Source organism: Mesoplodon densirostris, chromosome 3, assembly GCF_025265405.1.
Source record: "Mesoplodon densirostris isolate mMesDen1 chromosome 3, mMesDen1 primary haplotype, whole genome shotgun sequence".
Classification (NCBI taxonomy): Eukaryota; Metazoa; Chordata; class Mammalia; order Artiodactyla; family Ziphiidae; genus Mesoplodon; species Mesoplodon densirostris.
The window spans coordinates 68,319,527-68,346,161 of NC_082663.1; the positions used below are offsets into that span (position 1 = coordinate 68,319,527).

Below are 26,635 nucleotides of genomic sequence, written 5' to 3' on the forward strand. Positions count from 1 at the left end.
GTAGACTGTGCTCAGAGAACATCATAGCTGGGGGTGGAAGGGGAGGGCTCAGGGTAGAGTTCATCTTTTCTTTTTTAAAAACTAAATTTATTTATTTATTTATTTTTGGCTGAGTTGGGTCTTTTTTGTTGCGTGCGGGCTTTCTCTAGTTGTGGCGAGCCGGAGCTACTCTTCGTTGCGGTGCGCGGGCTTCTCATTGCAGTGGCTTCTCTTTTTGCGGAGCACAGGCTCTGAGTGCACAGACTTCAGTAGTTGCAGTGTATAGGCTCAGTAGTTGTGGCTCGTGGGCTCTAGAGTACAGGCTCAGTAGTTGTGGCACACGGGCTTAGTTGCTCCGCGGCATGTGGGATCTTCCCGGACCAGGGCTCGAACCAGTGTCCCCTGCATTGGCAGGCAGATTCTTAACCACTGTGCCACCAGGGAAGTCCCTTTGATCTTATTCTTGAGGAATGTATTTTCTCCAGTTCAGAAATGAATTCATGTATATAATGTTAAATATGGAAATGTCAGTTATTTCAAGGCAGAGCCTCTGAGTAATGACTGCTTCTTTGGCCAGAACAGTACAATGACTCCTTTTTATAGTACACAAGAAAGATGGAAAAACATTCTCTGCAGTGAGAATGGGCACACCAATTAATGAAGTATGACCAAAGGACAGTCCCTAGGTCATCTCCCAAATAACTCTGGGGCTTTTGAGAAAACTTCAGAAGAACTGAGGCTGTCAAACACCACTGTCTCTCTGAAACCTCCATTTTTTCCCACCCCAACAGAAGCTTTCTTCTTCCTGCAAACTCTCAGATCATAGTAGATAAAAACATAGACTTCATTCAGTGCCCTTGGTATCAAATTCTAGCCCTAGCTCTTACTCCTAACCATGTTATCTTAGAAAAGGAGCTTTCCCTAAGTTTCAGCTGTCAAGGGACATTACTGAAAGTGAGCAAAATAAATATGCATATAATTAGAGCAATTTGTTTTACCTACTTACTTTACCAAATACTACCTTATTTTAAAGTACTTACTTTTGAAAGTATCTTAGAATCTTTAATGGACTGTAAGATTGTTGAATGAAAGGAACCATGATTTGGAATTTTTTTGTTTCTCATGGTACCAAAACAGCACTTGTAAAAATATTTATCAATTAAATTGGTTTCTTGGACACATTTACTTAGCTCATACATACGTATGTGCTATATGGTAGAGAAGTGTTATGAAAGCATGGAAAACATGGAGATTTGGGAGAGTGCAGGGCCTATGCAGGAAAAATTACTCTTCTTACAATTCCCCTTCAACACCTCTGATTGTGTCTTAAAGGAAGTCTCAGTTTGACTGTAGAGTGTATTATCTTCTAACACGTGTTAAATCTGCTTTTCAAGAAAAGGGAGAGCTGGCTTCATGCTCAAAGCCACCAGCAAGCATGTATCCATTTATAATTAGAAATATCTTATGTTCACTGTACTTATTTTTATGATTTCCTTCTATTTCTGGCAAGTTATACTGGTTTCTATTTATTTAAAATGTATTTTTAAGTAAGTGTAGGGAGATAATAAATGTGGCATGTGAATTACTTAAGTTTAAGAAAAAGTAACTTAACAGATAATACAGTTCAACCTATTATTCATAGATTGGAAGCCAAGGTACAATAAGGATAAGTAACTTGCTCTGGTTACAAAACATATACTGACAAAGCTGGGACTAACATAAGCATCTTGATACTACTAGCGTCCAGTGCCTGATGCCCCTTTGATAAAAGAAAGTGACCCTCAATTAATATTTGATGATTGACTGTCTTCTCTAAGCCAATTACTTCTTTCATCCTGAATAATGCCAATGTTCATGGATATGGAAGCGAATCAATAAAAACTCAAAGTATAAGGTGGCATGCAATCAGGAGCCAAGAACTACAACTAAGAGAGACAAGAGAAGGTCACAAAAATGAACTTTACAACATCAAGCAATGTATCAGATACATAAAGCTAATAAACCTGCACGCATGTGATGGCACTCTGTGGGATTCAGAAGGTCACATCTTCAATGAAGTGCTAGTGCGCCAAACATATTTTTCCAAAAGCCACAAATCTGGCCTAGAATGTGGAAGGAGCTTCTAGCAAACACACACCTATAGTTTATTATAAGGAAGGAAAGTCTTCTATTAATGCAGCCAAAATTCATCCTTCCATGTAAAGAAACACTGAAATTCATGAATAAAGGGTGTCTTGAGATACATGAGAAACTAAGGAGAGGCCTAAAGGGCTTTGGGCAGAGGGGAAAACAGGATGGCATGGGTACATTTTATTGTTTAGCTTTGTATACACTTTGATCTTTGAACCTACTGAATGTATTACATATTTAAGAAATAAAACTCCCCCCACAAAATGCCTTGACCATTTGGTATTCAGTGTCTAAGAGACTCTGGACCATTAAAAAAAATTACATCTTTACAAGAATATTTAAATAAATCTAGAGTCTACTTTTTTGTTAAATTAAGTTTTCAGTTACTTTACAGAATACAATTAAATGTATTTTAGTTAGCAGACGTCCTTCACAAAACTTGCCATTATTTTGCAACTGAGATAATTTTAGAAGCATAATAAAAAAGCCTCCACTCTGAATTTCTTAATAACTATGTAATGAGATTTAAATTTTGAATGGCATAAGGCAGTTTCTGAATGTTGTTAATTCAGTTCCACTGCATGTTTCTCCTACTTGCAAATAGCTTCAAATTTGCATATAACCATTGTGTGTACATTTCAAATATGAAAGCTGGAATCATAGACAGATTGCAGATTACAAAAGAACAGAAAAACCTTCTTTACATGGACTTTTGATTTCTCACATCAGCACTGTGGTAACCATTAGACATTACTTGTCATGAAAAAAAAAAGCAATGATTAATTATCATTACTAAGTTTAACATGATTTATAGATACTTACCTTGTAAATCTAATGCTACCACAGCAGTATCATCTTCTAATCCTTCAATCACCTCACACTTGTATCTCCCATAATCCTCCAGAGTAAGGTCTGTGATCACCAGAGAAGCATCATTATCACTGCCTCCTTTCAGAAACACTCTACCCTGGTAGCCCCCATAGGTTTTCTTGTGGTATCCCATGGAAACAAAAACATCCACTTCCTTGAGGTAATCTGAAGTTAGCTTGGTCCACTTAATTCGGATTTTGTGGGTTCCTGAGCCAAGTGCTGTAGGGTCTCGGTAAAATTTACATGGCAGTGTAATATTGCCACCTCTGTGTGAGAACACCTTGGCTTGTTCTGCTTCCACAAGTAGATGGGGGCCATTTTCTGCTATAATTGAAAAGAGAGAAAAAAAGGAAAGAACCATTAATATGCTTTTAGACTTTTTTATAATATGAAATATACTACCTACACAGGGTATCTGACAAAGAGTAGCATTAGCGATAAGCTTCTCTGCATTGTTGAGCAGTGATATCCTTTGAACCACATAGAAAGGTACCTTTAGTAACTAGAGGGCATCTACAAGGTAGTCATGTCTTTTAAGCTACTGAAAAAAGGAAGGGTGTACATTGTAATCAATGAGAAATATTGGCTCTAATACTCTATAGTCATCCGAAGTTTGAAGATGTCATTGTAAATTCTATTTATTTTTCTTCTACAGTTAAATATTAAAAACGTAGAAACGAGACCAAGAGAAGTGACAGGGAACCATAACTATTTCGTCAATATAAACCCAAAACCTTCAAGCTAGGTAAATTGATCTCTCCCCAGCTGAGCTTTCTAATACGATAAATCTGTATTGTATTTCTAGGAAAAGTATACGGCAACATGATTAACTTTCATTGTACTGTCTGGCCAAAGAATTAGAATGTCCTCCCATCTCTGGCTTCAATTCAAATATACACCTGCGATATGCCGTTCTGGAGCATTTCAAGCAACATGTATGTATTATTTTCACACAAAGGCCAGACATCAGAAAGTTATTTTTAGTGAGTGCTTTTTAAAAAACTCCAGATTTTGAAATATATTCCTCAAACCTTGGATGTTAAAAGTGTATCCAAAGTTATATTTATTTTCTAATTAACCAGATAATTATGTTTCTTTATTCCCTTAAATCTCCTTCTACACGCCCCCCCCCCCAACCGCCACCGCTGCCCCTGCTTTCTGCTGTATCTTGGTTTACAGAATCCTCTCGCTTTGCTTCTGCCTTGCCATGCCTTGCCCTTTCGCTTCTCTCCTCCCTCCTCCAAGGATTTTATTGCCTTCCTGGGAGCACCACGATATTCCTAGACTGCCAAGTCAGCACGGCCGCCCGGCCTCTGGAGAGCCAGCTGTTATTTTCAGATCTTGGCTTTCTCTGGGGTTTCCCCTGGTTCACTCATTGCGCTTTTGACCTTGACAAGGTCTCTTGAGGATGCGCAAGCTTTGAAAATGAGAAAGCGATATAAGAATTCCTGGACACACATACCTCATCCACACACAGCTTTCAAAGGCTGCCAAAGCTGTCTTTCAAGCAGCCCTTCCTGCTTTAGGCTGGAGGTTCTGAATAAACCTTGGTCACGAATCGTTAACGATAGTACACAGGTCATCAGGAGGAGTAGCCAGTCATCTCCAGACAAACCTCAAAACTTAGTTATTTAATGGCGTATGTAGGATTCAGATTTTAAAATAAAGGGTCCAAGAATAGACAGTGGTTATATTTTTACCATAGAGCAATCTAAATTCATATTAAAAAATGAACATATTCATGTCAGCCCCAGTCCTCAGAAACTGAACAGTTTTACCACTTTTAAAGCCATCAGTGCCCCTACTTTGAATAGATCATAAAATGAGAGGATAATGGCTTAAGTAAAATGAATCACAAATCCAGCTCATTAAGCATTTCCTTTAGATTCTCTTCTTTATCTTCTTATTTAGGCCCATAGAATCATAAGACATAAAAGGTAAATGTATCCAACTCTACCCTATGTAGAATATTCCCCCTGCAATATCCCCAGGGACTGCATCCATATTCTACCTAAATATTTCTAGTATCTTCTTTCTGGGAGGAGGAAAAGGTGCTGTTTAATAAGTCTGCTCAGCAATGCCTGAGGCCCTAGGGAACATGGATCTACCCACTACCTTGGGAGGACACCTGAAGCTCGGCCTTCCCATGCTGGGACTTGAGTTTAGACAAGACATGAGGCCTTCAAAAAGTTGCAGTTTCATGATTCTCTCAAGCTTTTTACTTTAAACTCAGAACTAATGCCCAAGTGCACTGGGCTAAAGGGGAGCTACAGTAGTTAGGAACATGGGCTTTGATGTGTTAGAGACGTTGTTCTAACCTCACCTCTTCAATTTGCTAGCTCTGAATCCTTGAGCAAGGTGTGCAAGCCCTAAGCCCCAATTGCCTTACATGTGAATTAGGGAAAGTAATATCTACTATGTATAGTTGACCTAATAGGCACATAAAGCACTTAAAATAATGACAGACCCAAACTGTTACTACTGCATAGTTTTTCCCCTGTATTTCTCCTATATGATACTACCTAATATTGAGCATAATTTTGACATATATTAACCTTCCGTGGTTCCACTTACTTATAAAGTTTTTAACCATGTGGAGTAAAATAATACATACAATGCCACCTGTGTTATATAGGAAACTTGGAAATTATTGTGTGGTTTAGCATAATCATAAGGTATTCCAGAATGAATACAAGGCCTGTGTGTTTCATAAATTAAAGAGTTAAAGCACAGATCAAAAGTCTTGTACAAGAGACTGAAATTTCTAATTTTTTTCTGAGGTTAACTGTAAATCATCTTGTAGTATTCTAGAAGTATAAGCTTCTGATTATTTTTTAGGTACTATTTACTTATACTCTAGCATTCTGCGTAGATGATGACTTATGTGGTATAATGTTGAGAACTAAGCAGACACCAAAAATCCATTGGCTTCCCACAAAATAATTTTTCTAACAAGTCTGCTAGAATGTATAAATTTCTACCATTCTTATTTTGGGGGCAGCTGGGGTGTTGAGGTAGTAGATGCCACGAGGCCCTGGATAAAATTCAAAGAACCCTAAGAAAGTTGGGTAATGTGTAACACTTTGAGTGACTGAGGGCCACTAATGTTCATTAACCTAAATCCCCAACATGGCCTTTAGAACAATGTGTTTTATTAGTTTGCTTGCTTTTAGAAGCTCAACATTGCAGATTATACAGCATTGAGCATTGCTGGTGGGAGTGGCCTGTTGCAGAGCAGGTAAGATGTAAGAAAGAGCACTGGCCAGTGAGTCAGGAGCCCTGGGTTCTGTTGCAGGCTCTAGCAGGGCTTAGCTGTTTGAGTGACAGGTCTACATCATGAGAACATTGAGCTTAAGATTCATATCTGGCTCCCTATGGCAGGTTGTCATGATAGGGATCAGCCAGGAAACACACTAAGAGGGAGAGGGTAAAGGGCTGGAACAAAGGGGGCCTATAATGCTGATGGCAAACTTTGCACAGTCTTGTCTAGAGTAATCTGATCATTGGGTTAAAAATGTGTATTGGTTTGAAATTAATGTTTAAGTCAAAACTGTTCAATCAGCAGGGCAGTTGTAAAACAAATCAAATGCAAAAGATAAAAATAAACCTTGATCATCAGAATGACTATTGCTTATCCTTTTTTTTTTTTTTTTTTTTTTTTTAAATATTAACTAGAGAAAACCAAGCAGCATACATGTGCTCATTTTAGGGGGACTGAATTTTTTTTTAAAGTTCAATCTGTAAGTTATAGGAATTTCATATTTTTATTAGTGAGTGTCAGTGACAGTGATGAAAGATTTGATGGCCTTCAAAGACCACAGTTGTCTCCAGGGGAAACAGCAGGGCTTCATTATTATTTTACAGTCTGCTGTGAAATCCAGAGGACATCATTCAGTTTCACCAAATGATGAAAGCAATGGCATGACCAAAAAACTGATCTTTGTATCACTCTGTAATTTAGATGAAATCTTTTAAACAATAGGACAAAAACAATTTAGAAATATGGTATTGGACTATTACCTATTGTTCTTAGTTCTACTAAAAGTTTAAACATTTGGGGGGGCAGTTCATTGCCAAAGAAATAGAGGTAACAGAAAGAAAAAAAAAGGGATTATGGGTCAAAGTTTGTCTTTTAAAAATAAATAACTTTTTGGATTGTACAAAATAACCAGTCTTGGTGTTGGTTACTTTCTCACTGGTGTATAATGAAGGAGCCTCTAGACTTTTGGTTTTCCTAGACCAATAAAATGTAAAAAGAACCCAAACAAACAAAACTGAGGAATATATTTAAGATGGTTAAACAAAGACAAAAAAATATTCCCCTCCCAAGAAAAAAATTCTACCACCATCATTTGATTTTTTTATTGTGGTAAAATACACATAACATAAACTTTGCCATTTTAACCATTTTTAGTGATTCAGTGGCATTAATTACTTTCACAGTGTTGTGCAACTGAGGCAGGAGATAGATGGGCCACAGGCTGAGCAGCTGGAGTTTGTCCCCTCTGGAGAGATACTTCAAGATGAAGATAACAGCAGGAGCGGGGAGAAGCTGAGCCTGCCCAGGTAAGAGGTACAGAGACCACATATTTTTCATTCTTGAGGTCAAGGAGACCTTCCCGACTACACCTGTGCAGAAAGCCTCCTCAGGGGTCAAAAAGGGAGGGAGTGCCACCCCACAGTAGGTGATGTCATCCTACCCATAGGCCTCTTCGCTAGAATCCATCTTGGCTAAGAGATGCGCACGCACACAGGGGAGGACCCTGAGACAAACCAAAGATGGACTCAGAGCCAGGCAAAGCAAGATGACTGGCCAGAGGAAACCCAGAAGAAATGCCCCATATAAGTGATTCAAACTACCACGGGGGCGCGACTCTCTCTCTGAGTCTGCCCGAGTGTGTGTGTCTGTTCACACATATTCTTTTTCCTCCTAATAAACACTTTACTTGTTTCACTACTTCCACCTCTTTGTGGAAGTTCATTTCTACAAAGCCGATGGGCCAGGGGCCTTGTCTCTGGCCACTGGCCTTGGTGGTCTGGTGGCTAGGATTCAGCGTTCTCACTGCCTTGGCCTGACTTCAGTCTCTGGCTGGGGACCTGAAATCCTGCTTCAAGCTGCTGCAGGCCGAGGCCACCTGCGATCACAACCACCACCACTATCTATTTCCAAAACTTTTTCATCGCTCCAAACAAAAAACTAATTCCTCCCTGACATTCCAAACTAGTAGGCAGACACTCAAGTGCCAGCTCCACGATGAGTCATTTGAAAGTGCTGCACAAGGATTTAAATATGGTTCCTTATTTTTGTGGCATCTGTTACCACTTTGGTGGGTTGAGATGTGTAAGACTAACACTTTGGAAGCCGTTACTTCCTTTAGGATAGCCAACCTGCCCGATGATGAGCAACCAGGATGGATTTGTATCCTCATCGTTGTGCTTACCACAGTCTACTGAAAACAGTCACTCTGTCTCCCTAGTCCACGTCTTGTTATATTGTTCCTCCAGCATCAAAATAGTGCCTGGCATGTGATAAGTGTCTGTGACTGAAATAGACTAATGCCTCCCAGAGGCTGTGCTCAGCTATGGCAGTAGACATAGACCCCTGCCCTTGCTTTATACCATATTGCTCTAAAATGAAAACACTTTATAAAAACAGGTAAAGAGGGCTTCCCTGGTGGCACAGTGGTTGAGAGTCCGCCTGCCGATGCAGGGGACACGGGTTCGTGCCCTGGTCCAGGAAGATCCCACATGCCGCGGAGCGGTTGGGCCCGTGAGCCATGGCCGCTGAGCCTGTGCGTCCGGAGCCTGTGCTCCGCAACGGGAGAGGCCACAACAGTGAGAGGCCCATGTACCGCAAAAACAAAACAAAACAAAACAAACAAACAGGTAAAGATACATATTCAAGACACAATATTTAAAAAGAATACATAATTTAGACATTTGTCTCTCATCTTACACATTACATTTGAGTAGGATACATCATTTAGGAAAAAAATCATCTTACTCATTAATCTTTAACTTTATAATTACAGTCAGCCCTCTGTATCTGTGTGTGCCTCATTTGGGATTCAACCAATCAGAGATGGAAAATATTTGAAAACGACATTCCAGAAAGTTCTGAAAAGCAGAACTTCAATTTGCTGCTTGCCTAAGTATTTACATAGCATTTACATTGTATTTACAACTATTTACATAGCAACATTTACATTGTTTTAAGTATTATAAGGGATGATGCCTGTAGGTTAGGTGCAAATACTGCAACATTTTATACAGGGGACTTGAGCATCTGAGGATTCTGGTATTGGAGTTGAGTCTTGGAGCGAATCCCCAGTGGACATTGAGGGGCAACTGTATTTTGTTTCCTTCAGACTGGAGTAAATCCCATTGTTCCCGATGTTGCTCACTGGGACCAGACGCTCCCATCAGTGGTCTTGATTCTGCTGTGTCTTGTCAGCTTTGCATCAGAGATGTTTACAAGGGCCCTCCCCACTGCCCCTCCCTCTCTCCATCTAGTCTTTACTGTCCTTTCAGAGGGATTTTCATTTATCAGAGACAGAGCTTTAGTTTCTTGCCCAGCTGTTCCTCAATGTAAGGACTCTGAGTCTCTCCTCTATAACTCAGCACTTCAGGAAGGGTGACCTGAAGAGGGCAGGAAAGAAACTTTAAGGAGGATCCATGTCTGCCCTCTGCCCTCTACTACTTGACTTGGGTTTGAAATCCTGTTGTATTTATCCCTGGCCCATCTTTGCTTTTACCTGGAGTTCAAATGCTGACCTGAAGACATATAAGAATATGTGTGCTTCTTACCATTTGTGTAACTTGGAAAGAAATGTATACTTACATAAACTATATCTGAAGGAATCACTAGAAACCCATGGAACTAATAACCATGGTAGCCTGTGGAAAGAAAAGGTAGATGTCTGGGTCGAGAGCTCCTGGGATATTTTCACTGTGTATACTCCCATATTTAAAAATTTTTGAACCGTGTGCACGTATCACCTGTGCACGTACTAAGTAGAAATGGAATAAAAATATAAAAAATGGTTGACAAAAATTAACAAAAAACTCAATTGACAAAGATAAACAAAAAGCTTTCCCTAAAGTGTCTCTAGAAATACATACAAGAAGCTGGTAGAAGAAGCTGGTAGCCAGAATTGCAGTATATTGTTATAATTGGAAGTTTATATTTCTGTAGAAGACCTATGGCTCTGTTAATAATAATGTTATATTTAAACAGGTCTTCAAAACGTGAAAATTTTACCTCATTTTTTCAATTCCTTTAAGATACTTTAAGGTACTGACTGTCTTCTAGTTTTGACTATAAAGGAAAAGTCCAAAGCTGAAAATAAGGTAAGTGAAGGTTGCTCTTTGCTGTAAAGTGATTATTACTGCTGTTTCTCACCCTCTGTGACCCTGTCTTTTGGCCTCACAGGCTACAGGAACATACTCCTCCCAACACCCCTCTGCTGGGGCCTACCTGCTCTCTAAGCACTGTATGGTCATTGTGCCCTGCTAGTTCCTATCAATCTACAGCTGAGCCAGATTACCTAGAATTGTGTTTCCAGTTTCCTTAAATGGTATGTGACCTGCATTATCTGATGTGATGCGCTGTGGAGCATTCCCTTAGGTATTGACCACATCCATCTTCCTTCCTGTATGGTCAGACCACTCAAGATGGCTGTTCTCTTGCTTTCTGTACATCCCCTGCTCGACCAGTGCCTGCTTCACCTACTCCCTACTCTCATGACTCACCTTCCTACACAGTTGCCCCAGGCCCCAGCAAATGATTATTCTACCTTTAGATCAGTCTCCACCATGATAGCTTATCAAAGGGGAGGTGAGGGGTGTGCTCCTCTTCTGGTTTCCCTGGTAACTGATGAACCAACCTGACATCAATTCCCCCTATAAATGGTAACCTCCCCTCCCCCTGGGGAGCTAAGACTGCAGCCAGGTCCTGCATGCCCTCTGCCACACACAGTGGGGTGTTGCTCCAGGACCTTGCTTCAGACGTGTAAGCTCCCCAACCCATTAAACTGCTGATGTCTCTGTTGCTGACTCTGGGCTCTTTCTTCAGTCTTGAAGCTGGGCAAGTACAGGGCTTGTAGGCCTGTGGGGTGCAGCCCAACACTTGCCTTAGAGCTAAATTGATTCTGTGATGGGAGACAGCCCAACACCAACATATAGTGTTGTTTCGGGTGATGTTGATCATGAATGTGTACCATGTTATTATATCCAAGTTTCATAGTAAAAAATAAGGATAAGTGCTATCACTATTTTAGAGCCTGAAGGTTTTTTCAGGGACAGTGGAAATTTTTCTCCCCAAAGGATACTTTAGACAGATCTTTGCTATATAAAAGTTGAGCTTCTTTGCTGGAAATAGGCATCAAGAACCTCCAAGTAGTTCTAGGGGGTCCATTGAACGTAGTTCAAAAATCTGTGTTCTGAGACGTAAATCTGAAACTGGGTTACTATCTTGAAAAATATTGTCTTTTTAGTTCCTTTTTCTTCATCTTTTTCAACCAGGAAGAAGTAAAGTGTGATGAGGGTGTTTAGCTCTGTTCTACTAAATTCTTTGTGGCTTTTGTCTTTCCACATTCATTATTGTTTCAACTATTTTCTCAGCAGCTATAGTTTATTGGCTAAGCATGTGGACTGTGCCTCTTACATGGTGTCACCTAACCTTTATGTGCTCAGTTTTCTCATGAGTAAAATGGAGTTAAGCCACCTTCTTTGCAGGGTTCTTGGGAGGGTTAAAGGAGGTGATATGCTGAGAGCTTAGCCTAGTGCCTGGTACCCTGAGTGCCCAGTAAATGTTGGCTGTTACTAACAAACATTTACTGAGTGTCCAAAGTGTGCCAGGTATGCAAACCAGCTTCTGTCTTCGACATTTTCTTCTTTCCTGTGCTCTTTCAGAAGACAGTTCCTAGAAAGTACTGATTCCTGAAAACTCGCATCTCATCAACTGATGATGATTCTCCTAATCTAGTGGTTCTTAATAGAATAGGAGCTCATTTCAGGACCACCACGTTAAAGCCTTTTCAAAAAATACCCTGTATCTAATCCAGCTTCTTCCTGCTTCCTCCTCACGTTCCTTGGGGGTTCCAGAAAATCTTCGTTTGGGTGTAGAGGTGGAATGTGTGTATTGGTAGCTGTCACCTCACCTTGCTCCTTGAACTGCTTTTCAGAATCACTATGGTGGCCTGAGGAAAAGTTTCTCCAAGGCTTGAGACCAAATCTTTTTCTCATAGTGATTTGATTTCTTCTGGAACATAATTATATCAGTTGAATGGAATAAAATGGGAGCTGTTTTTACCCACTGCTTCACTCAGAAGTTTTTCAGAGAAGGCGTAGATAGAGGCTGTATGGTTCCTGGTGGGTCAGGAGCAGAGGAATCAGCCTGCCTGAGTTTGAATCTCAGCTTTACCACTTAACAGCCATACGACCTGGGGCAAGCGACAGACCCTCTCTCAGCTTCAGTGAGGATAACCACCTTTATCCAGTGTGGTGGTGAGGGCTAAATGAGATGACCTAGGTAATGAAGTTTCTATTGTGTATCACACAGAGTAAGTGGTTTTAAATGTTAATATTAATTTATCAGTATTATTGCCATTGGTTAAGTCCAATATAACTGGTCCCAATACTTGAGACAGTCATACTAGCTTTGTCAACTCGGAGTTGTCTGCTCTTGCTAATAATTTTCAGAATTTAAATTTATGCATGTTATCAAAGATTTCTGGGTAAAGAAATAGCATTTGATTTCTATTATTTTAGTCTTAGAAAAAAAATAGTTATCACAGATATAGAGAAATTAAGGAATACATTATAAGAAAATAAAATTTGAATGTTTCACTAATATAGTAAGTGACAATCTTTGAAGAATCATACTTTCCAGGACTGTAATACAGACTTCTTTCAAAGGGTGTGGAGAAACTGAAACATTAGCATGAGTCATTCTTCTTCATTAGGCTGTAATTAACCACACAGTCCCTAATATTGGAAATGTGTTTTTATGTGGTAAAGGACTCAGATCTACTTGTCTCTGCTCAGACTATTTCCACTTTGTGGTAAAACGTAAGGTCAAGTTATCCATAATTTGCAGAAAGGACACTGTACGTTTTATACATTGGTATGCTTAGTGTCTTCACTTAGTGTGAAAGATATCAAGATAGTACTATACAGAGTCAGTTCTGGAGGCAAAAGAGAACTTCTGATTCTTAATCAACAATCATGAATTGATAGCCTATAATGTGTCAAGTATTAAGTTTAGTGCTGAAACAAAATGAAAGGTAAGTCGAACACAAAAGCCCAGGTGGGCAAGGCTGAGGGAAAATGAAGGGAGCATCATGGTCTTGAGAACACAAGGAGTGAAAGGGACCGTACCATTGCTGGGTGCGCGCACTCCATGCTCACAGGGAGCAGGTACTCGTTCCCACTGATGTTGTCCAATGGGAATGCAGGCTGAAAAGCAGTAGGTCTTTGGATTTTTCAACAGATGCTAGAAATACACTTTTTTTTTTTTTTTTTTTTTGGCTGCACCTCGTGGCCTGTGGGATCCCACTTCCCCGACCAGGGATCAAACCCCCACCCTTACACTCTTGGCAGTGAAAGCGCAGAGTCCTAACCACTGGACCACCAGGGAATTCCCTAGAAATGCACATTTTAATGTGAATATCTCCTATTTTTAAATACTTGCAATTAATTTAGATTTTTTTAAAAAGTTACCTGGGGAAAAAAATTACCACATATCAGTGATCAGGATTTAGACTCTGGGAAGTGAATATGTGACCTTTGTATCCTCCTTTATCCCACCTGTTGTTGCTGAGGGTTTCCGAATTTCAGACCCAGGCGATCTCCTTGTCTCTGCTTGCATTTCCTCCTTCTCCTGTGATCTCATCTAGTCCCATGGCTATAAATGTTGATGCGCTGGTGATTCCAAAACTTTCTAGCAGTGTACTTTTTCCTGATCTCCAAACTAGTAACTCCAATGACCTGCTGGTCATATATTGGATGCCAAACAAATAACTTGAGTCCTCCTCTCCTGCCCAGACTTGTTCTTCTCCTAGTCTTCCTCAGTTCATTTTATGCCTCCGTCATCTGTCCATTTGTTCAAGCCAAAATCTAGCAGGTGTGTTTGATATGCCCCTTTCCCTTAATCCCTACGTCTAGTCTATCAGCAAGTGCTGCCATCTCTACCTCATTTTTTTTTTTCCAAATTGGTTCATCTCCATCCATCTCCACTGCTACCATTGTGGTCCACACCACCATAATTTCTCACCTCAACTACCTCAAGACCCTCCTAAAAGTCTCCTCACTTTTACTCTTGACCCACCATAATCCAGTAGTCACCTGGTCTTTTGTACATGTAAATCATATTACATCATCCCTTTGCTCAAAACCTTTTAGCCATTTTCAAGCACTTTTAGAATAAAATCTGAACTCTATACTCTGAACCAAATAAGAAGTACAATGGTCTCACTCATGCCTCCTCTTCCAGTCTCATCTTAAACCACACGCTTTCCACTTCCAGGCTGTAGTCCCTTTAGCTTCTTTCTGGTTTGAAAATACCATGTGTATTCCCATCTCAGAGAATTTGCACTTCCCATTCTTTCTACCTGGAATGCTCTGTCCCTGGCTTTTGATGTGACTGGCTTCTGCTCGCTATTCAGAGCTCAGCCTAGCCCTTCCTAATGCCCCTCTATGGGGTTCATCCTACAGCCCCCTAAAGGCTCTCTCACAAGATTTTCCCCCTTAAAAACACTTTTATATTTATTGTTTATATGTTCATTTGTTTTTATTTATTCAACTACATATGGAAGCCAAATAAATAGTTATAAGAAAAGAGGCCAAAACTTGGTTTGGGAGCACACTTTGATTTTAATGTATTATGGGCAGCCTATAAATAACTGTTATATTATACATCTTTTAAAATAAGATATTCCGTTTACATGGAAACATCTCTATGAAGTATTAACGTCCAATCAGCTTTTCAGTATTTTAAGCTAATTAAGACCCTTTGTTAATGATTGTGTGATAAAAAGCAAGGCAAAGTGAGGACATAAAATAATCATATGTAGATTCTGGAGATTTAAAACCTTTAGGTATAATTTATGACACTTTTCAAGAGAAAATAAGAATTGTTCATAACCCACATTATTCTAGGGAAGAAAACTTTAGAATTTTCCTCTCTATTCTTGAGAAAAGCAAAAAACAGAAAAGGAAAAAACCCTTGTGTGGGGCTTCCCTGGTGGCGCAGTGGTTGAGAGTCCGCCTGCCGATGCAGGGGACGCGGGTTCGTGCCCCGGTCCGGGAGGATACCGCGTGCCGCGGAGCGGCTGGGCCCGTGAGCCATGGCTCCTGGGCCTGCGCGTCCGGAGCCTGTGCTCCCAAATGGAAGAGACGGAAGAGGCCACAACGGTGAGAGGCCCACGTACCACAAAAAAAAAAAAAAAAACCCTTGTGTGAGTGTTCATTATTTTTTACTAGCAATATTATTGGTCACAGATAATCATAAATCCATTGTGAAAAAATGTAGCCATATAACTAAGAAAATAAAAACTGTATGTAATACATACTGTAGTTTATAACGAAACCTGTCTTTAACTTACATGCCTTTCACCTGTTTCATCTGTGCCTTCCCTACCATTCAGAAACTCTGAGCCAAACGGACAAACGTCATTTCCAATGCTTTCCAGGAACAAGGCAAAGCAAGGAAGCAAACAAACACCACTTCAAATAGAATCCTCTAGAAGTGGAAATCTCCTCACTTCAAGGATATGTTTTCAGTGGTGTTTCTATTTTAAATTTATGATCTCTCTTTAGAAACAAGAAACGACTCTCCCTTCTTTCCACCCGCTTCACCTAATCTGAACCCTTGACTGTAGTAAATGCTCCCTGTTCTAACTTGCTTTGTTAATTTTGTACTTGATGGACTATGGTCTTTCTGTGTTTTTATCTTTAATGTCCTTGTCTTGTTTGAGTGGACAGTGTGTGGGAAAGAGGTAGAATTCTTGTTTCACTTAATATTCTTTAGTACATTTCACAGCATAATCCTTGAGTATGTAAAAACATACTACTCAGAGCTTATACATGTGGTAATTAGTTACCCAGTAAGCAATCAAGTCAAGCAACCAACGTGTTTAATTAAAACAAGATTAAAATGACTCCAATTTGTACTGACTACTTGATAGTCATTTTTGAGAACATATGTATTTAGTGCTGCTACTACATTGTAGCAATACAAAATACACAAAATGTTTTTGAAGTGATTTGTATAGAAATTTTAGATTTCTTATGCTTTCAGTGTCTTCATTTTGAAATAAAAATATTTCTGTAACAAAGATCCCCTCCCACCCACTGTATATTTTCACTTTGATACTTCTTAATTAAATATTTTAACTTAGCACTTTGGTAGATTTTTGTACTCCGAAATACATTCCTAAAAGAGTAGTTTCCATTTTCCATTTAAAATAAAGAGCCAAAGCAATAAAGAAATCTAACTATTCTTTCTTGGTAGCTGGGAAAGTCAGAGAAATATAGCATGTTGAAATTACTTTAACATTAAGCCATTCAGCTATAGGTCAGTGCTTTAGCTGAGTCAACACTGGTTCCAGCAAAGCTGCAACCAAAGAAAAAGGCTTCTCTATTTAATGGATTTTTCTGGGGGAAAAAAAAAAAGCTTTGGGAAAGTTTCCAAACAGTCATTGGCTTCCTGCATAATTTGCCAATTTCAGCACTCAGGATGGAACAGAGAAAGCAATGGCTGTTAGTGTGAATTTGTTGCTACCTGAAAATATTAAATATAGGTTTTTATACCTGGAAATATTCTAAAATTCATTGTTTTAATAGATGCATTATAGAATAACATAGAATTCAGCATTTTAGGCTACTCAACAACAAGTTTAGAAATATTCTTAAGGTGTGTTTTATGGGTTTAAAAAGTGAGTATGAATACAAAATTCTAAATAGTAGGATATTTTTGTTTGGTAACTAATTATTCTTTTCTTCATATTTCAACCTCTATATAACACTTATTTTATTGTTTTTTGTCATCTTTGTCGCCCCGATAATATTATCATTAAGCTCATTGAGGAGATGGTTTGTTCTTCCATAGAGAATAACTCAGTATTTTGCACAAAGAAGGCCAATGTTTAGCAAATGCCCAAATGAGTAGATTATTTCAAAAGGACACACAAATACAAAGAAGACTGGGCAATGGGCTAGCAAATGCAAAGTTGCATTTCATTCCTTGCTTTTTCTATTTATAACCATTGTGTATGTGTGTATAAATGTATAAACTATATGTGTGTGTGTGTGTGTGTGTATCTAGTGTACCAACTATATAGTTGAGAAAAATTATTGCCATGCTTGACTTATAATTTAAAGAAACTGCTTTATTGAATGGCAGTTATCACAGTTAGTAGTTCTATATTCATAGTAATGTCTGCCTTTCACTAGGCCATAAGCTTGATGAAGACAAAGACCATGAGTTTTGGTCATCATTCTATTCCCAATGCCTATTAAGGTGCTTACTGTAGATGACACATTTGTGCCCCCCCCCCCAAATTCATATGTTGAAACCTGATTCCCAGTGTGATGATATTTGGAGGTGCAGCCTTTGGAGGTGATTAGGTTATGAGGGTGGAGCCCTCATGAATGGAATTAGTGCCCTTATACAAGGGACCCAGGAGTGGTCCCTTGTCCCCTTCTGCCATGTGAGGACACAGAGGAAAGACGGCCATCTCTGAACTAGGAAGCCAGCTCTCACCAGACACCAAATGTGCCAGCACCATGATCTGGGACTTCCCAGCCTCCAGAACTGTGAGAAATCAATTTCTATTGTTGATAAGCCACCCAGTCTGTGGTATTCTGATATAGCAGGCTGAATAAGTGTATATATGTATGCGTGCAGTATTTTTACACATGTATGTATATGCCTATATACATTTTCCTTCTTCTCTTTTGGTTTTATTTATTGTATTTATATGGTGATATTTTTATTCTGATCAAATGATAAGGCTGTGTTTAAAGCAGTAGGTTCTTATTAGCATATTTGGTTTCACATCCTATAGTAAGTTAAGAAGAGATTTTAGAATTAGGATGTTGCTTATTTTTATAATTTCATGATGAAATTCTCTAATATTTTATTTTTTTATTTTTATTTATTTATTTATTTTTGTGGTACGCGGGCCTCTCACTGTTGTGGCCTCTCCCGTGTGGAGCACAGGCTCCGGACGTGCAGGCTCAGCAGCCATGGCTCACGGGCCCAGCTGCTCCACGGCATGTGGGATCTTCCTGGACCGGGGCACGAACCAGTGTCCCCTGTATCGGCAGGTGAACTCTCAACCACTGCGCCACCAGGGAAGCCCTCTAATATTTTATAGCTCATAATTTCTAGATAGTATTATTAACAGTGTATGCATTTAGCCAAATGCAATTTGGAAAAGATAGTTGATATTCATGGATTTTGCATTTGTAGCTGCAGATAGCGTACTCTGCCTCGAAAAGAAAAAAATAAATTATAATTTAACTTTTAGTAACAGACTCATGGAGTCTGAGTCCCAACAAGTTTTAAGTGGAAGAGAGAATGCTTATCTAGCTCTCCCATTAAACTTTGGCTCTGTAGATGGTTTATGATCATCCATTATTAAATTCACTTCACTCCTTTTGATCCTCTCTGCACCACCAGATCCCAACTCTTGCAGATATTACATAAGGAACACAATAGCATTGCAGTGACCAAATGTAAATCAAATACTCTCCAAAGCTTCGTGCACACATTAGGATTGCTGCATCCTGCCTCTGGTGGATTCTCCTGGATTGTAAGACGCTATGTGCAGTGTGGGAGCAATAAAAAATGACCAAACAAAAATTGCTATTGAAACTCAGAATCCTCTTCCTTATCTGCTGCCTCTCATCGTACAAACTGTAAAGTTTCCTGAGATTTGGAAAGACTGACTAGGACTTGATTAGGAAAAGTTCCTAGATTTTGGTCCTGAATTTATTTAACAAGTGTATTGATTACCTATACTATGTGCCCAGTATTAGTTTAGGTGACTGGGATACATCAGACAAAGATCCCTGCCCTCGTGGAGCTGATATATGTTCTTGTGGCAGAGATGGACACAAACAATTGCATAAAAATAAGTAAAGTAGATATCCAGGACTACAGAGAAAAGGAAAAGAAGATCAGAGATAGATCGGGATGCCAGAGGAGGGGAAGAGCACAGTAGTCAGGGTGCATTCATTAAGAAGATGAAAAATGATCCCAGATTTGAAGAAGGGGGTTAGCCAAGAGAAACTGCTCCTCATCAGCCATGCAACCTGGGCCAAGCAACATTTAAGTGCTGGGTCTTGAACAATGGCGTATTGATCTCAATGATCTATATTAAAGTCCTTTTAAGTTCTTAAATTCTGTAAACTATGATTTACTTTATGCCAACATTACAGAATGAAAGCAGTGATCTATTAATGTACATTAGGCCCACACAATGTGTCATGTGTTGCTAAATGCCATGGATGCCACAGGATTTGAGAAGTGCTCATTATGATAGTGGCAATTTAGAAGTGTCTCATTGCACTCATTCATGTATTCAGCACATATATTAAGCACCTACTATGTGCCAGGCACTACTGTATAGCTGGAGTGTTACAAAGCTGACAGTCTGATGCTAAGCTAAGATGGAAGAGTGGTTTGGGGCACAAGAAGGGGGAACCAACCACATTGAGTGGAGAGTGTCTACTTCTGCGAGGGATTCTAGATCTACATTATTTTTGCCACCCACAGAGATGAACTTCTGACAACACTTTCTTTAAAGAAATCTAATTGCTTTATCTTTTGAGAAAAGTGACCATAAGTTTTACTTATTATAAAGAAGGGAACTGTTTTCATCTCTTAAGATTTCCTCTTATTATTCTTTTAAAAAATTTAATGTAGCTTATTTGTGTTCACCTAATAAGTATATTAAGGGGAATAGTACTTAAGTTTGGAAAGCTTCGTTTTCTACACGGAAAGTAAAAGTGATCAGATAATGTTTAATACTATTGGAGAAATTTAAAACTGGAATTAAGGAGGGCAAAGAAGGCCACTTATAAAATGTTTATTACTTCACTAGAACTAAGGTAATGATATGGTTCTGCTAGCAAATGAATTTGAAAAGCATGACCTTTTCCCACCAGTATTTGTGCTCCTTTTTCTATTTAAAAATCAGTTTTCCGTAACAGTGAAGAAATAATCAACGTGGCGATAACAACTATCATCTACTGGAGCTTATTGTGTTCTGGGTACTAAGCACTTTTCCATATATTATCTAATTTAATTCTCACAAAGCTTTATAGAATAACAGTGATTATACCCAATTCTATAGATGAGATAACTGAGACTTGAAGAGATTAAGTAAATTGCCCAAGGTCTAAAGCCAGTAACTGGCATTAGGGGAAAAACTCCTGAACTTGTCATCAGAAGACCTGCACTTGGAATGCCAGAGGCAGGAAACACTGGATCGCTGACACGGATAAGATCAGGCGGTTACGTATTCAGTATAACTATAATTGCTCTGCAGCTATTTTGGTTAATAGGCAAATGGTCATAAAGTTTCTCTGCTGTCCATATAAATGTCTTTTTAAAAGTTGTATTTTAAAAAGTATATTCATCATCTCTGAACTTCTCCTGGTAATTGAAAGTCTACAAAGAGTTTTTTTAGACCAGATCCAAATATTTTAAAAATTGTGCTTTTGTGTGATTTAGTACTCCATATAAAATTCTTCCTAATGAACTCAAGTTTCAAAGGATTGAGAAGTTGTTTGACTAGGCACATCATGAAACGAGGAGTATAATCCATTAGTTGAGATTGTTATGGAGACAATGTCAACAGTTATCTCTTCCTGTAGAAGTATTTGAGGAAATTACTATCCCCCACACTGCAAACAGTATATGATACAGAAGCTGATATCTTGATTGCAAATTTTTAGCAGACTCCATGGACAAGTGTAGTTTACTTTCTTATGTAACCAAGTTGATTCAATAAAAAAATTAAAGGAAGTGAATTAGTACAAGTGCAACTTTATCTAAAGCTTTTCAATAGAAACACTTTGCACAGGAATCTATACTTGCCATTTTTTCTCCTGGTATTCTGACTTTTTTTTTTTTAAGCCAGATTAAAAAATTTTTTTTGCCTATATCTCTATAGAATCTCCCACAACTAGATAAGGAGGAAGCCTTCAGAAAAAATAATTAGGTAACTCTTATGCATAAGAGTTAAGAACGTGCTAACAAAGTGTTCAGCATCTTTATCAAGGCAGCCAAGGAGAATTTGAGGATTATGTGCATTATTCCCCTGGTATTATTTAAGCCTGGGAAACTTGAGGTACAAAAATAAAAAATTAATTAAAAATGAGAGATAGAAAAGGTGTTTTTGTAGTAACACGAATTTTGAATAATTTTCTGTCACTGAGAGAAGCTCATACTGCTTATCAGTACAATTTGGGAATTTGAGATTCAGATTACTAATTTAATCATTTGATTGCAAAATTCTTATAAAATTTTATGAAGGCTTCAGCTCCCTTAAATTCCTTCTGGGCCATGTTTTTGTTTTGTTTTTGGAGGGCTGTGTTTGATAAATAAAAGTTTTAAATATGAGAAAATAATCCAGTATGTAAGTAATGAAGGTTATCTGCTTTAATGATTATCTGCTGTGCTATGGATTTATTTTTGTGTTATAAAAGGCAACTGAAATTATGGCAGGCCATTTGGAAGTGTTTCTCTGAAGGGCTGAGAACATGAAAGTTCAATCTGAATGCTATAATAAAGTAAAAAGAAAACTTTTTGTTGGATAAAAACTTATGAGAACAGGTATTTGGAGCAATTTTTAAAAAAAATTTCAACCATGGACATAGCATCATAATATTGACCCAAATCACATATCAGTGTTAATTTCCACAAGCAAAATGTAGGCCTTGTAGTTTTTTGTTTCTTGGGGTTTTTTTTTTTTTTGTAGTTTTATTACTTGAAAGCTCAGAGCAACTTTCTAAGAACATGAATTTACAACTAAAATGAAGTGGACTAGCAAGTGATTTTTTAAAAAATTGGATAGTGTAGGCAAATAATCTGGATAATTCTGATACCTTGTGTCAGCAATTCCTTTGCACTAAATTTCAACAGAGTATATGGGAATGGAAAGACTGGAGCAACAGAAGTTTTCCTTGCTGAGAAAACTTGAGTCTGACTTACAGGCTTCCTTCAAGAGTCACTTTTAAAACATTAATATAGTTTTAAAATAATATTTTTATACTCTGCATGAAATTTAGACTAAATGATTTATACATCGATAACAGGTATCTAGTCTAGTAATGGCTTGAAACCATTGCTAAAGTATATCCTCCATCGGATTTAAAACTGCTATTGTTAACAATTACTAGGTATTACTGTCTGGCTGAATTGACTTCTGTGACTTGATGTTAAAAGGATGTTCTCCCTCATCAGAAATCTCTATGTGTAAATATCTTAAGTCTCTGGGAAACAGCTTTGATTCTACTATATATAGTAAAGGAAACAGCTGAGTCAGCAGCTTGCATAGTAAAACTTATGATTATGTAATTCCTTTTTATGGTCCAACAGTGAAAATCGTAAAGCTGTTAGAAACAAAGAGAACTGAAAGAGAAATGCCTAAAATAGCTAGACATTGTCAAATTCAGAATTCTATCTGGGTAGTTGTAATTCATGCAGGAAAATACTTTCAGCCAGACCTACACTATCATTTGACCTTCACAAGTCATACTTTTCAACAGTGGATGCAATTTTCTGAGACTACACCTTTGACCTTGAAGCTATAACTTGATGTTTTATGTCTCTTAGCAAACTTATAATGCCTCTGGTCCCCAAATTGAATTCATCTAAAATTCATACCATCATATGTTTAAACTGTTAAATCCTGTAATTCTTATTTTAATTATTCAGCATACAAGGGCAAAGAGAGAAGCTCCAGCTCCTTTAGAATTATACTTTTCTTATTGCATTGAAATGCAACATTGAAAGCTAAGTCTTATTGAAAGCTGTCTCTCAGCTTTCTTAATGCAGGATGTCCCTCATCTGAAGCTGGGGCTGAGGAAATAGCTGCATTGTACTGCAGCCTGAAATCCTGCTACAGCTCCCAGGTTTAGGATTCAGCTGAGCTGAAAAGAAATATGCAGAGCAATACATTGGTCTATGGGAACTAAAGCTTTACCGAAGGAGATTTTAATAGGGTAAGTTAATTTTTCCTGAACCTTAGCTTGTCTGACTTTCATTTTCATGTTGTTTTTCTTAATGATGATTCTAACAAAATGACCTTACATCTTAAGTTTTACTTCCTATTTCTCCCCCCCTTTTGCCTTGCCTCTAAATAAACTTTCTACCCTCCATTCTACTTAGAAGATAGCAACTGAAAAGCCTTGAACAATTGCATCAACTCCCTGCAGTTGGACATTCTTAAGCCAATCCACTTTAATTGTCCCCCGATTCTTAACTCTACTGTAATGCAATAGCATTCAAAAGCCAGGGAGCATGATCACCAATTCGCTGAAAGGGAAAGTCAATGCAGCAGAACTAAAATTAAGAAACACTAACCAAGCATCTCAACTCTAAGTAACTTGAAATGAATTTGACTTTCATAAGAGAAGCTGTGTTTTCTTACCTTGGATGTGAATAACTCTGTCATGATCTACAGTATAGTTGTCTGAATGATGATCGGCCCAGCAGATTGAAATCAGCACCAGAAGAAGGAGACTCTTCATCTTTGTAGCCCAAAGAATCTTCTTCACTGTGAAAGCATCACATACAAAGAGGCTTGTGAGATTTGGAACCCTTTGGAGTGTTGCACTGCACAACTTATTACTGCCTTATCATCATAGAATGGGTCTGTAAAAATATTTAACCCAATGTGCTCAGAAAGTTACTGTAGCTGTCTTTGGGAGCTGAAGACTGCAGCTTTGAACAATTCCAATTTCTCTTATGTAGCCAGAGTCCAAACAGTGTTTAACTCTATCTTTGCAGAATTGTAAATCTAGAAATTTATTTAGAACAGTATAGTTTCAATGTAGAGAGTTATAGCAAGTTACAAAAAGACATGGCAAGGATATAAACAGACTTTTCAAAAATATTTAAACCTCTGAATTTGAAGTATAAGTTAATAAAACAGTCTGATATAGCTACATATGCATATTTATCATCAGGTTTAATTCGGAACTGAATCCATTCATTTTACATATGGCTTCCTAAGCAGGTTAGATTTGCTTGTTCTAAATAGAAAAGAGGACACACAAAGAACGCCTGATTAAACAGAAGCAGCACATTTGTTACAGACTCACCATCTTAAACACTGCTTGGGTCTATGGTGAATAGTTGAAAATTATAGGCAAACTAGGTTAGAGTTGTGCATGCTACCGGTGCAGTCATCCTGATTGATTTTTCATTCATTTCTACCTAAAATGCTGACGCATCAACTTGGAGTGCCAGGTAGGGTCTCTGCAGTCAGCAGAGCCACGGCTGCAGGGACCGTTCCTGCCAGCCTCCCAGGGCAATTAGGCAAATAAAGAGCTGAAATAGACAGCCAGGCGCAGCTCTAGTCCTGAGTGAAAGAGGCTGAGCCATCGCCTGGCAGTCCTTTATTGCAAGACCGATTTGACAAAAAGGGACACAATCCCCCCAAAACTTCGTCATTCTAAGGACCAAAAAGTGATTCCAAATAATACAAACCAGACGACCTTTGCAGTATTTGCCAGGCAAGATTTTCAGTGTAGCTCCTCTTTTAATGTGGAAGCTGAGGCAGATATTAACAAGAGCTTTCTTTTTCTCTCATGCACACAGCAGCCTTAACAATACTTGGCTATTTTTAAGACTGAAATTGCACAGTAATGACTTCTCACACTAGTTTGTTTTTTCCAGGAAAGCCTGACTCCCTGCAATACTTATTAAAGAGCTCTGAGTCTGTTCCTGGAGGTCCTTGCAGGCCAGCCTCTTCTCCAGGGGCTACTGCACTACTCACAGACGTCCCCCAAGTCTTGGGTATTGGGACAGCAATACCTCTCTGTCTTCTCCCCTCTAAAAATCGGCATCGTTGTGATGCTTACGGATTCAGTCTCTCATGTTTGCTTTAACCCTTTTCTTTTTCTTCATTATGTCACAGAAAGAAGATGGTGGATGAGCAAATTGAGAAACTTACTTTCCCAGGAAACTAAAACTGTCACCTGCAAAATTCTCTCCGATTTACTCATCTTGTTTTCAGGAGTTCACTTGCTTGCTCCTCTCAGGTTTTTTGGGAAATGATTATTTTTTTGAAGCAAGTGACTTTTTTCCATAGGAATACTGTTAACAAATATTACCTGTTTTCAGCCCCGAACTACGCTTTGGGTGAACAGATATAATAGAGGTGACCTTTTGGAATTTGGAATATGATTGACACAGTTATAGACAGACACATAAGACAGTGGGTCAACGGGTATACGAGGTGTCCTGTGCTCTTTGCTCACCACGGGAATCAGAGGAGAGGGGGAAATGTGGAAGAGAGGGTGTGAGAAAAACATACAATTTTGACTGTTAAAGGAGACATTCTAGGGCTTCCCTGGTGGCGCAGTGGTTGAGAGTCCGCCTGCTGATGCAGGGGACACGGGTTCGTGCCCCGGTCCGGGAAGATCCCACATGCCGCGGAGCGGCTGGGCCCGTGAGCCATGGCCGCTGAGCCTGCGCGTCTGGAGCCTGTGCTCCGCAACGGGAGAGGCCACAGCAGTGAGAGGCCCGCGTACCGCAAAAAAAAAAAAAAAAAAAAAAAGAGAATTTGCTAGATTATCTTTCACATTAGGGTGGACATCTACAGTATAATTTATAGGGAGTTGTGTACTCCCCCCTAAACACACACACACACAGTTATGCATCCTACCACAGAAGTCACCCTGATTTTTACTCATTTGTACCTAAAATATATCACACACAAATTTATCTACTTTAATTCCATATCATAGTATTAAAAATTATATCACTAAGGATTCATTCCATTGTGTCACAGTATTAAGTATCCAACGACCCAATTTTAAAATGCAAACATCCTGGGGTGGGGGCAGTGCTGGAGATAAATAATAATAACAGCAGTTCCTTTTAATTGAATGTCTACTATGTGCCAAGTGCTCTGCTAAGCACTGTGCGTGTAATGGCTCATGCAGTCTTTATAATAATCCTGTGAGACAAATCTTTCCATTTTTTCTGACACAGTTACCTTGCTGGAGGTCACACATCTAAGAAAGCGACCATGTTTGTATTTGCCTTAGGCAAAAGCAACACCTACTTTGAGTTGCACTTATTTTTCTGAAAGAGAAAGTTGTTTGTTTTGTTGCCTTTCTTATTTAGGCTCTTTTACTTGAATGTAGGTGATATGAAAACTTTGACTTGTTATATGTGAGTATAAACTTTTTTTCCCAAGGCTTGCATATGAGAGTCAGATGGCACTTTTCCTGGCAAGGTCGTGCCCTGCCTTGTTTACAGCACCACTCTGGTGCCATGAGCACCACCACGGTGGCTCACATGTGGGCACACACACGTGCATTCACACGTGCACCATCTTTAATTAAAATAGCTGAGGACATTACACATCCTCAGTGCAAATACCCCTCCACGGGCATCAATGCAGTCCAG

The 26,635-nt window shown here is 38.9% G+C and overlaps 1 protein-coding gene across 3 annotated transcripts in view; it reads right to left on the minus strand.

The window, feature by feature from the left end:
• The window catches only part of HAPLN1 (hyaluronan and proteoglycan link protein 1), a 73,785-nt gene that overhangs the window by 10,640 nt on the left and 36,510 nt on the right, over positions 1 to 26,635 (minus strand). For 2 of the 3 annotated variants that reach the window (XM_060093124.1, XM_060093125.1), the window contains exons 2-3: positions 23,646 to 23,771; positions 2,932 to 3,303 (exon numbers count right to left, since the gene is read on the minus strand). In XM_060093124.1, the coding sequence (XP_059949107.1) occupies positions 2,932 to 3,303; positions 23,646 to 23,745 (472 nt within the window). In that variant the 5' untranslated portion in view covers positions 23,746 to 23,771. The remainder of the gene's footprint in view (positions 1 to 2,931; positions 3,304 to 23,645; positions 23,772 to 26,635) is intronic. The other variant, XM_060093126.1, reaches the window with a different exon arrangement.